Genomic DNA, 12421 nt, shown 5'->3' on the forward strand with positions numbered 1-12421 from the left:
GCCTTAATGCTCAATTCAAATTTCTTTCCCAGATCTGATTTTTTTTGTTTGACAGTTCAGATTGTTGCTTAATTGTGGTCCATATCAGACTCCAGCGTGAACTAGTGTTGTTTACTCGAGACCGGTCTTCAGACCACTTCTTGTCTCGGTCATTGAGGACTCGAGATTTAATTTCAAGACCAGTCAAGACCATAACTTTGGGAACATCAATAAATTGCTTTTACATCCTCTCTTTGATTGGATGGAAAACTTATTGCTTCAGATGAAACCAACAACCCTAAATAAAAATGTGTTGTTCCCGTTAACGACTGCCCCCCCTCCCCGCGATGGTAAACATGGATAAGGAGAGTTGAATAAAGATGCTTACGTTGATTTCAGCTCTTAGTGTTTGTATGTGGGTGTTTTAATGGGAATCTGGATCTTTCAGATCAGTTTGAGAAGCACCTGTGATCTCGTTCCACATTTTATTGTGTGTCATGTAATGTGGGGAACTGGTCTTGGTCTCGTCTTGGTCTCGGTTTGGGCGGCCTTAACTACAACACTAGTGTAAACTGTCCGCGGCCTGAAAGTGACCCGCGTGCGCAGCAGCAGCTGTTGTACAGAAGTGAACAGAGCCACAGAGGTTAGCTCCAGTTAGCTCCTACTTGCTCCAAATTTGCACGGGAGACTCCCGTTTCTCATTTGTCCTCTCACGGGTCACATTTCTCCCCAACAAGTAGCATAAACGGTCCGGTGGATTTCAGGTGTAAGAAAGGGAATCTGTGAGCAGATGTAGAGAAGAAAGAGAGCCACATGTTCAATTATGGCTTTTTGTGGAGCTGTGACAGCAGCTGCTCTAGAGTGACGTCAAAGTCGCATCAAATGCGACCCGAGTGTCCGATCTGTATGTACCACATATGGAAGTGGCCCAAATCCGAACTGGAAAAGATCAGATTCCATGTTCACACTGTCATAAAAATTAGATTTGGGTCACTTTTGGCCTGAAGTCTGAACGCAGCCTTAGAAACCGGTTTGTCCTCTGCGACTTCATTAAATGTGATTCTTCGCACCTGCTTGTATAAAATGTAATTATTTCAGTCTATCATGTCTGAGGTGCAGGTAGGCTGGGTGCTCTGACCGGTCAGTGAACGCAGCACGTCTTCTTCCTCGTCATTATCGTTTCTGCTCTCGACCTTCAGCTCCTGCAGCCCGTTCAGACCGCAGCTCCCCGCAGAAACTGCCGCCACGCTGCCGCCATCGAGCGACTCGTCTGGTTTCTGTAACGACAAACAGCAGTGAGGTTAGTTCAGCTTTGACAGTAGTGAACCTGTTCTTGAACTTAGAACATACTCATTAAAAGGTGAGGTACGCAATTCTGAAGAAAGACTGCAGGTATCGGCCGGTATCAGGCAGTGGGAACTCAGGGAACGGCGAACAGGATCAAAACATTAGTTATCTCTCGCCATTCCCTACCCTACATGTTTTTTTCAAAATAAGGTCCCATGGGGAGGACGGGCGGGGGGGTGGGGGGGGGGGGGGGGGGGTGGGCGCTAGACTCTATTTATGAGGCAGCAGGTGAACATTGCGTCCTCAGAGTTGATGTGTTAGAAGCAGGAAAAATGGGCAGCGTGAGGATTTGATCGACTTTGACAAGGACCAAAGTGGGATGGCTAGACGACTGGGTCAGGGCATCTCCAACCCGGTCTGCAGGGGTCAGAAGTGGTCCAACCGACAACGGGGTCATGGACGGCCAAGGCTCACTGATGCACGTGAAGAGCGAAGGCTGGCCTGTGTAGTCCGATCCAACGGAACAGCTACTGTAGGTCAAACAGCTGAAACAGTTGAGTCCATTCCTCCGGCAGGCAGGTGGTCATAATGTTATGGCTGGTCGGTGCAGCTGCAGATTCATTTCCTGCTGATCGCTTAATCAACTAATCTCTTGAGCTTTCTTGGTGGAGCTGCTCGTGCTGCTGCAGCTTCTCGGGCGGTGGAGAAACCTTTGCTGCACAGGAAGCAGCGATGATGCGTTTCCTCCGGAGGTTTAAGGCTGCATTCAGAGCGCAGACCAAACCTTTCCACACACGTCACATGGACTCTGATCATTTCCTGCTTAGATTTGAGCCACTGTCGTAGAAATCAGATACATGTCGGATTTTAAAAGATGCTACCTCAGTCTGGTTAGTCAGATTGCAGGTCACGTGACTCTGTAGTCACTCGACCGCCGTCATAATACCAGCGTGCGGGAGCAGCGATGAACGCAAACGTGGAGGACGGCAGTAACGGAGGAAATCAGTGGACAAATTTTCTCATCTGCTCTCCAAGTCCCTTTCATCCACCTGAAATCAACTTAAAAATTAAACTGTAGTCGCTAACCTCTGTGGCCTCCGTGTTTCCTTCTGTACAACAGCGTGCCGTCATGTGACGATCGTATTATTTCCAGTTCACCCTGGAGTGTGATAAGGGCCACATTTAAAAAATAATGTTTACAGTCAATCAAAATAATTTGGCTCTGGAGCGCTAGCTTAGCTTTAAAAGACTTTAGCAGGTGCGGCAGAGGCTGAAAAGGGAACGTGAATGATTCGCAGGGAGGATGTAAATCTGTGGAGCGACTGGACGCAGGCAGAGCTCGCCAGGGTTCAAGTAAGGGTCACCTCTGCACAGCTGACCAATCCCATCGTACGCTGGTGTGAATGTTGGCACGTTGGATTCAGAAAGTTTTGGAAATGGACGCACACAGCCCCTGTGGATGTTGTCACCCGTTAGTAGCCGGTTCAGTGGTAGAAGTACAACAAGCTGTCCAGTGACAAACAAGTCAAAGAGCTGCAAAGACTAATCCAAGAGAGAAAAGGCAAATTTCTTAAATGTAAATATTTCCTGGTTTGTTTCCTCCTTTGTGACAGTAAACTGAACATCTTTGGGACATTTGAGGACATCATCCTGGGCTCTGGGAAACACTGAACTAACGGAGAAAATAATCAACAGATTAACTCTGACAACAAAAGGAGTCATTAGTTGCAGCGCTACGACTGGATTTAGTGTTTCCGCCCACTCACCTTGCTGGCTGCAGCTTGGAGCACATCGCTGTCCTCTGTGTGTTTCTGCAGGTGTTTCCTCAGCAGGCCGGGCCGGTTGAAGCTCTTGCCGCACAACGAGCAGGGGTGAGGCTTCTGTCCCGTGTGGAGCCTAACGTGGTCCCTGAAAGACGACGGCGTGGAGAAAACCTTCTCGCAGACCGAGCAGGAGTGCAGGTTCTCCACTGCGTGGCTTTTCTTGTGATCGACGAGGCCCGTCCTGGAGGCGAAGCGTTTGGGGCACAGCGGGCAGGAGAACGGCCTCTCTCCGGTGTGCGTCCGCTCATGCTGTACGAGATGGCGCCGCTGAATGAAGCCGCGGCCGCACACCGAGCATTGGTGGGGCTTCTCTGCAGCGTGTCCGAGCCGGTGCCGCCGCAGGCAGCCCGGCTGGGAATAGCTGACCCCGCAGTCTGGGCACGAGTACGGCTTCTCGCCGGTGTGTACTCTCTGGTGAATCGCCAGATTCTTCTTCTTGGCGAAGCGCTTCCCGCATAACAAGCAGCTGTGAGGTTTCTCGCCAGAGTGCACGACCATGTGTTCCGCCAGCCGAGACGGACGAGAGAACTCCCTGCCGCATAATGAGCAGCGGTGACGGCATTTTGACCGACGGCTGCCTTGTTTTGACGCAGGTTTTTCTGGTGTCTCGATGTTGGAGGCCTCTCCTGTAGGAAAGGATACTGACGTTAATATTCATAAGGTTCAAGAATTATCCATTTATCAGGAATATTTTATTTAACCAGGCAGAAGCCCATTAGAATGTAATCTATTAGTAATAAGGGGGACAACTGGCAGGCAGCAAAACAGCATTTAGAAGTTACACTGACACACAAATAACAACACACGGAGACACTTAAATGATAAAATCCACCTACCAGCAGCTTTAACGCTCCCTGGTTGACTCGTTATAGCTCATTTGTTTAATCTGTACAGAAAACTAAGCCTCTACTGCTTCGACCTGTTGTTTACCTGTTTTAGTGTGAACAGGGATCTTTACAAAAAGGGATTTTTTTCACATGTTAACAGTAAAAAGAGAGAGAAAATAAAAAAAAAAGGTGTTCTGTTGATTTATGCTACCAATGGAGATGTGCTACTGAGCGGTTCTGGGCATGTGCATGAGCCACAATCTTGATCTCCGTCTCCACACCCATAAATCTATGAAACCTTGCTGTCGGGCAGTCTGTCGAGACTGTGGCTGAAATTAGATGAATCTGGCGTGTAGTAATAATTCACCAGAGCAAAGAACTTTTTTCTCCTTTATTTACAACGTTTAAATAAATAGAATTAACACATTTTTCGGTTTTTGGGGTATTAATAATAGATATGTTCCAGCAGAGTGTCAAAATATGTTTCACATATTCTTCTGCGGCTTTCAGACCAAACTTTCAAACAAATTTTCGCCTTGCGCCGCTTTCCTCGCGTGAGTACATTCGCTGTAAGTGTTACACACACACACACACACACACACACACAACACAATGTGATAACGTGGATAAACACGACTCGCCATTACTACAGCTGTATGAACCCAAAGTAAACATTTTGCTGTGATTTATTAGCAATAAACGGATCAAACTAATGCCGAAATAACTACTACATGATGCAGATTTGTTAAACATATGAATTCATGCTTTGTCAGGTCTGTCAGCAGGACAACAGCTTCTAAAATGTTTGTTTTCTGAAGGGAGTTCGGATCGATCAGGGCTATGCTATGCTAACTTGTTCACAGTAAAGACCAACGACAGCTGGAATAAAGTTACAGACATGTTTTCTGAACTCACCAGGTAGTTCAACCTCCTCGCTTTCTTTTCTCCAAGCAATGTCCAGTTTTGTCTGGTTTTTACACAGGGAGTGAGACGTGGTGTAATTTAAAATGATTCAGCAGTGGGAGCATCTGCTATGGTAGCATAAATTGTCAGAACACCGGCTTCGTGTGGAGAAAGAAACAACTGCTGACCTTCAGCAGGAAGCTGCTGACCGTCCTCTCCGCTTTGTTCTTCTTCCTCCGTCACTCCATTCATCTCCTCATGCTCTGCTCCTCCCGAAGATGGACGGGTCTCCTCAAGGCCTCTGAAAATAAGAGAGGGACACGTCCTGGTCAGGGCTGTGAGGACACTGAGGTTGTGTCCTTGGTTTGGTTCTGGGAATTTGGAGGTTTAAGTGATGCGTGAACAATTATAAAAGGTTAGTTCCAGTTCACCTCCCAGAACGTGGTCTTTGACCGTGTGGTTGAGGTCAGGGCTCTGTGCAGGAAACTTAGAAAACGCTTTCAACATCTTCTTAAGGAAGCTCAGTAGTTTCAATGTTCCACACTTTATGTATCGTTGTTAGTCTTAAATATTCTTTATGCTCTGTTGGTTTGGTAATCTCAGTGTGAAAAACTGTGTGCCTTAAACTTACTGGTGGAAACTGAAATGACTGTTATTATTGGACTCGTAGCACCCATGATGCAGTGAGTTAAAGTTGTGTTACCGTCCTATGATAAGTGGGTAAGCTGTTGGCAGTGGCGGGTGACATCGTCGGGCAATCCGCCAATTTGGCAGACAGGAAAAACACGCAACAGAAAGACACATGTGGCAAGGTTAGTGTATTGTGGCAGCGTTTCAAACCAAACTCACCAGTCCTGGGTGACAGCCAGCGCAGCACCGGCCAGACTACGGGAGATAAGTCCGGTGTTGTCGGACAATCAATAAGCTTGTCCAACAGACACAAGAGCCGTCACTTGGTTTTATTTTCGATAGCAAACTTTTGTCTGACTGAAACTGAGTATGTTTGTTTGAGATCTGGACTCATGTGGAGAGTTAACTGAGATAAGGACTCATTCGCTGGTGGTTGAACTTTGGGCCTTGTACTGAGCACTGACTTTAACACTCTGTGGTTTCTTGTCTTCTGTAGGTTTATATGATAGCTTAATATTTCATGCCATGACTTGACTCTCAAATTGTCCATCTCTGTGAAATAAGTAGGCTAATAAAACTACTACTCAGAAAGCAACCCATTTTACTGTGTCCCTGCAGTAATCTGCTTCCCTCTCATCATGTCTGACATAAAGTAATTATAATGATCTTGCATATTCAATGGAAATACCTGGTTGTTAAGGTGGAGTGATTTTCTTGTACTGAAAGACATCTCTCCTTCTGTGCATTAAATCATGCAGGTAATGTTTTTGTGTAGATATACTGAACATCTAATTGACATTATCTACATTAAATGAAGCCTAAATATTCAGCGTATACGTTTAAAGAGTGGCAGACAAAAAGTGATGAAAGTTATTTTGGACCTTGCAGATGCAGGTCTGCTGACTTCTGGACCATGACCACTTCCTAGATATTGAGCAACCTTCATCCACTGAAGAAGGCCACTGGATGTGGCTGTAAAAGCTCTGGAAAGGCCAAGTGGGCCTTGCAATAACATTATTCTTCAACATGACACAAAGAGTTTTATCCCAAATATGCTGGAGCACCAACATGTCCTTTTATTGGAAGTAAGGACTAAAGTATCTGCACAAGGCTGTCCACTTCACCGGCTATGTAATGCATCCAGAACATAGGATGGAAGATTTTACAGTTTTTGATGAAGACTGGCAAAGTTAAGTGTTTGCAAAGCAACAAAGCAGCTGTTAATTATAGTTACTTAAGACTCCAGCTGATGTTTAGCGGTTTATCACTGTGTTCTCACAGCTGTGTTATTATTCCGACTCCCACTGCATTATTATGTATTAACAATCCCATTAACAATTAATTCAATCATCACATATTGTTAAAATGTATTTCAAAGTTAGCTGCTAACGTTACGTTTGTTTGCGATGTGTTAATCGATGTGTTTTTACAGCGATTCAGCCAATCAGAGGCGAGCACCGTGCAACATTAGCCGTTAGAAGCTAGCGTTAGTAGTTAAGCTATCTTGCTAATCGTAAACTAAACAGTTACCGTTCACAGAAACACAGAAACACGTACCGTTTACTGCAGGTCTGTGTAAAGGGACGGGAACGCAAACCAAGGCGCCAAAAGGGTCCAAAGAACGGACTCCTTCAGAATGAAAACCCTCCAGGAGCAGGCGGCCGCTGACTTTGGCTTATCGCGATGTTAGCTGTGCTCGTTAGCTGCGGGCGTTAAACGACGTTCCCACAGTCCTGGACGGCTGCGCCCGCGAAACACCCGCTGCTGCCGACTAACGCTAATTAAGCTGTTATTTATAATCAGAGATGAAAATATTAACACAGCGGAGGAAACACGAACTCCCTATCGGCCCTTCAGGAGAATTCAAGTCGATGTCAGGAGAAAGTAAAATAAGATAAACACAGTTTATTTCGACAAGAAGCAGGCGAATTCCAGCTAAAATCAAACATGGCGCTCAGCAGCTCCTCGGTGCTGCCGCCGCTGGCCGGGAGGTGAACTGCAACAACATGGAAGTGACTGCCTGTAGTTTCTAAAGATGTCAGGAGCTGACAACATACTGAGGTCTTTGTTTAAGAGCTACACCGATTTTTAAAAGTCTACAGAGGTTTCATCACTTGAATTACTTTCTAGAGGCCGTGGACCTATTTTGTTATTGGGCAACTGCACTGACACTGTCTTTGTGTCTTTGTGTCACCATAATCAGAACACTCGTCAGGAGCAGTTAGGGTGACCAGACGTCCCGGGGACAGTTTTGGTGGCCTGTGTGTTAGTCATAGACTGTATAAGGTATTAACAGACCTGAAATCAGATTTCAGCATGTCTCTGTTTACGTCTACAGCTGCTTTTATCTGGATTAAACAGACATAACGTGCAAATAAAAATCACTTTATGTCGCAAAGGTTTGTCTTTGTGATACTTTAACGGTTCTTTTAACAGAATAATCACAATCGTGGCCAAACAAGTGTTTGCATTTTATAGCCTAACCAGGCCGGACATTTACGTTATTATAGGCAATAACAGAAGCCTGTTGTTGCAGATGGATGATGTGTTTGGTGGGCTTATGTCTAATATCCTAGTTTATATTTAGAAAACGGAATGTAGCCTATAATTAACATGACTTACTGCTGAGTTATATATAAAATAAAGATCTCTTTTGCGATTATCCTTATGACTCTGCTTTATTTAACTTGCTGTGTACCAACCAATCCAGTCTTTTTTACCTGTTAAAATACCTTTAAATGGCCAAAACAACACATAAAATGCATTATTCTACTTGCCATAAAGTGATCGAAGCCTCTAATTATTGTCTGAAATGTAATTTCCTCCCTGAAATGACTTGATTATATTCATGAGGGTTATATTTGATAGATTATAACTCACCTAGAAATTTTTGTCTCTTAAAATACCTTTAAATGGCCAAAACAAGACATAAAATGCAGCATTCTACTTGCCAGAAAGAGACTGAAGCCTCTACTTATTGACTGAAAGCTAGATTCTGTCTCAAAATCACTTTCAGAAGAGTTATGTTTGACAGATTATGAAGCCCGAAATTGTCCCGTTTTTTAATTTCATATGTAATAACATTATATTTCTTTAATGCATACTGACCACCGAATTTGTTGTGGGTCTCTGAAAATGTGACCAAAATCTACTCAAATGATCAATTTTGGTGATGTACAAAGTTGTGTCAACCAAATTTGTTTTGTGACGTTGACTTTGTTTGAGTGATTATGAGTGACTACAGCTGGTGACTTCCTTCTCTGAGCCCTTTAAAATACGCATTTGTTTGATTCACTCATTAAACTCAGCCCCAAATGCTATGATGGGAAAGTCCTGATCGATCCGAACTCCATTCAGAAAACAAACATTTTAGAAGTTGTTGTCCTGCTGACAGACCTGACAAAGCATGAATTCATATGTTTAACAAATCTGCATCATGTAGTAGTTATTTCGGCATCAGTTTGATCCGTTTATTGCTTTTAATCACAGCAAAATGTTTACTTTGGGTTCATACAGCTGTAGTAATGGCGAGTTATCGCGTTGTGTGTGAACAGCAGTTGTCCAGCGGTAAAACCCCCGCGAGGAAAGCGTTGCGTGGATTACATTTGCGTTTGGTCTGGCTCGACTGAAGTTTGCTGTTGATCACAAGGACAAAGAAAAGGCCTTCTGGAGGAAAGTTCTGTGGTCAGGTACTTTCAAATTCATCAGGAAAACTGGGTCATGGACACAGCTGGGTGTTGCAACAGGACAATGACCCCAAACACAAATCAAAAGTGGTAAAGGGATGGCTAACTCAGCTGGAATTAAGGTTTTAGAATGGCCTTCCCGAGTTCCTGACTTAAACCCCACCGAGAACATCTGGACGAAACGTGTCTGTGTCAGAAAGCCAACACATTTAGCTGAACTGCAAGAAACCTGTCAAGAGGAGTGTCGAAGATTCAACCAGAAGCTTGTGGATAGCTGCCGAAACTCACCGTCTAATTGGGGTGAAAATGGCCAAGGGACCTTTAACAAAATGTTAACATAGCTGTATGGAATTTTTTGGTACATTTTCAGAAGAGCCATAATAAATTCATAAAAGAACCAACATTCACGACCGTTTGTTTTTGGGCTCCAATGATTTCACCATAGGAAAATAAGAGTTAAAGGCCATCACGTACATGTTCTTTACATGTGTGTCCCCCAAACACTTTGGGACACACAAGCACCTGATTTATAGGTTATATTGTTACATATTTCTCTATTTTATATTGATCTCCACTTCTGTATCTTACTGCATGTATTTATTGTATTATTTTAATGGTGTGTGTGTGTGTATGATATTGTTAATCAGGCTGTGTGGCTCCTTGCTGACTGTTAAACACAAACAAACAACGGCAGCCGTAACAGATATTTATTTTAAAGCCTAACCAGGGACAGGGTTTGCAAAGTGGTTGTGGCTAGAAAACCTGTACGCATACCCCGTACACTTTGTGAAGCAATGTTTCACGGATTTTTCCCCGTCAAATAAACATGAAAATAATGAAACTCTGGGGTCTGACGTAAAGAGACTCCACGCTGGCCGTTCTACCTGTTGTTCTCTAAACAGCCTACACTGAGATATATAGTCCCATTTAGAGCGCAGGGTGAGCCAATCCGCTGTATCCAAAACATACGTTTACAAAACAGCCTTTTATTAATTTTAGTGCTTCCTTCCAACCCGATCTCGTCCTATATGTCCATTTTATCTGCATCACTGCTGCAGAAATTGGATTTCCTTTAACCTTATGTCATTTTATGCAGCGTGATTTAACTTGAAATATTTTTAATGTGTATTTCAACCTGGAAAGCACTCTGTTTTGATAAGTGCTGTATAAATAAAGCCGTTATTATTATTATTATAATGTTGCTTTGAAAAACCTGCACAAAAGTGAGACGGTTAATGAGCACGCCGTCACGATCACAAGTCACACATGGGTGGACTGTTCAGGTGTCTCCATACTTTTGGCCGTGTTGTGTATCTGACTTCACAGTTGAGGCAGTCACCCGCACGATGGCGTGATTAAGAGAACATGTATTTATTAAACAACTGACAGACACACGCTTCCATCCCACACCAGCGTCCTCCTCTCAGTCTACTGTTTCTTCTTCACCACGTGGGCACAGTCATATTTGCCTCTGACCACTTTGAGTTTGACTCCGGGCAGGTCCTGCGTCCTCCCGCCCTCCACCAGCACCACGTTGTGCTCCTGCAGGTTGTGTCCCTCCCCGGGGATGAACACCACCGCCTCCTTCCCGTTGGACAGCCGCACTCGAGCGCACTTCCTGTTGGCGGAGTTGGGCTTCTTGGGCTTTCGGATCATGGTCTTCAGGATCACCGCCTTCAGCTGGGGGCGGCCGAACGTGGCGCCGACAGATTTAGGAGGCGGCTTGGGCTTCCCCTGGCGGTGCATCTGGTTGAGGGTGGCCATCGTCCTGGAGAGGATGGGAGCCGTCCAGGCAGAGGCATGCTGGGATGCTGCAGAGAGGGAAAAGTTATTTACACGTTAAACATTTTTAAAAAAGCAAGATTTTAATATAATCGTCACTTGTTTACTTTTTTAAATATCGCAGTAAAGGTTATTCTGGAGTCCAGACTCTGTGGCTGCTTTATAGCCGTATCGCCATCAGATGGTTAAAAGTGTGCAGGCGTGTAAACGTACCTTGAAGAAGCGACGTCAGCGCCGGCCTCAGGCTCCATAACAAAGACATTCCTGAAACAAGCCAGAGGAGAGGAAACCTTTTATCACCTCCTGTTCTGATGTCTGAAGTCAGACGTGTGACAGAGAACCTCTCAGCAACCGGTCCATTATTTCCTAAACTGACTCTGAAACCGCAAAAGACAACAAACAGCAAAGTCACCAGAGAGTTTCTAAGAGTTTGGAACAAAGTGTTGTCAAAATGCCTGAAATTAACGAAGGCACCATGAAATCAATGATTTGCCTTTTCCAGTTCTGCACCAAAGCACTGAAATTAAGATCATCTTTACTGTCACATGTCCCCCAAAATACACTCAGCTCAGCTGCGATTCATCCTGTTTACCACCAAACTCTCTTGAAAACCTGCAGAAATTTACCCTACTGTACCCAAGTGTACACATGCTGGTAGAAAATAACTAAAGAATTAAAACCAAGGTCCTCCAGGTCAGTTCGGCAGGATAATCCGACCCAGCGCGCGATTAAAATTGGTTCCTTCAATCCATTAGGACCGGTTCCCGTCTGCAGCCTACATCGAGCGTCCTCACATGGAGGTAATTAGAGCAAAAAGAGTAAATCTTAAAACTTGATTTCAGATGTTCTGGGTGAGACTCGTGCATGCCGAAGTAAAACGTGACCCCTGATGATTTTTATAACACCCGGAAACGCCTCTGCGGCTTCACGATGATCAAGGAGCTCTTAAATCCCTGCTTTATTGAATGGAGTCTGGTGCAAAATAACTGACTCTCTAGTGAGAATTGAGCCCAACGGCGAAGCTGCAAGCTGCACGAGGCTGTTACTGCATTTATAGAGAAGGACATCAGCTGACTGCTAACTTATGTTTGTCCTCAGGGTCACACACAGCACGGCTGACGTTGGCTACAGTTAGCTGACCGACAGAGGTTATCCGCGCTACATAGAGACACACCGCCGGAAGGTGATCGCAGAATATCCGGTTCGATAACGGGATTAATAAGAAGTGAAGTTAAAGATATTTAACGCATTTTTTAAATTTAAATACCAACCAAGGACTTTCACGTTTTAACGTGAGCAACATGAACTCCTGCGCACCGGAAGTAATTCCGTTACACAAACAAAAGCGCTTCCGGATATCGTTCCCAACAAAATAAGAGGTTTAGTGAAATGTGCTGTTTGCACATTTTTAATATTTAAAGACGTTTTTATGGTTTTACTTGAAAAAAAAAACAGGTTGATCTCGTCAACAAAACGATTCTACTGCAAACACTTAAACAGATGT

The 12421-nt window shown here is 44.4% G+C and overlaps 3 protein-coding genes across 7 annotated transcripts in view; all 3 read right to left on the bottom strand.

Annotated features, from left to right (window-relative positions):
- Window positions 1-12421, bottom strand: part of cpne4a (copine IVa) — a 486687-nt gene that overhangs the window by 291374 nt on the left and 182892 nt on the right. The window lies entirely within an intron of this gene.
- On the bottom strand, window positions 1118-7746 carry LOC119898170 (zinc finger protein 624-like; the record flags this gene model as incomplete). 2 transcript variants are annotated; one of them, XM_038712355.1, is given in 4 exon segments in its annotated part: window positions 1118-1256; window positions 3033-3715; window positions 5008-5120; window positions 7007-7746. In XM_038712355.1, coding segments are annotated over 3 exon segments (886 nt in total), but the record flags the coding sequence as incomplete, so codon positions are not given.
- On the bottom strand, window positions 10102-12272 carry LOC119898191 (28S ribosomal protein S12, mitochondrial-like). 4 transcript variants are annotated; one of them, XM_038712381.1, is made up of 3 exons: window positions 12189-12272; window positions 11131-11181; window positions 10102-10946 (listed from the first exon to the last, which is right to left on the bottom strand). In XM_038712381.1, exons 2-3 carry the CDS (start codon window positions 11177-11179, stop codon window positions 10564-10566), a joined length of 432 nt encoding a protein of 143 aa, XP_038568309.1. In that variant the 5' UTR covers window positions 11180-11181; window positions 12189-12272; the 3' UTR covers window positions 10102-10563. The 4 variants fall into 4 exon arrangements, with proteins under 4 accessions (XP_038568309.1, XP_038568308.1, XP_038568311.1 ...); XM_038712380.1 differs by having other exon boundaries at window positions 11131-11294; XM_038712383.1 differs by lacking the exon at window positions 12189-12272 and adding an exon at window positions 11544-11988.

The sequence above is a fragment of the Micropterus salmoides genome, unplaced genomic scaffold (genome assembly GCF_014851395.1).
Source record: "Micropterus salmoides isolate LMB-PRFRI ecotype aquatic unplaced genomic scaffold, ASM1485139v1 Ms_hic_scaffold_11, whole genome shotgun sequence".
NCBI lineage: Eukaryota > Metazoa > Chordata > Actinopteri > Centrarchiformes > Centrarchidae > Micropterus > Micropterus salmoides.

What these genes read in the sequence shown, in the direction of transcription:
- LOC119898191 (XM_038712381.1), bottom strand. Translation starts at nt 11,179, where the DNA reads ATGTCTTTGTTATGGAGCCTGAGGCCGGCGCTGACGTCGCTTCTTCAA. An exon ending in GCTGACGTCGCTTCTTCAAG is followed by an intron (nt 10,947 to 11,130) that starts GTACGTTTACAC and finishes CCCTCTCTGCAG; the next exon opens with CATCCCAGCATGCCTCTGCC.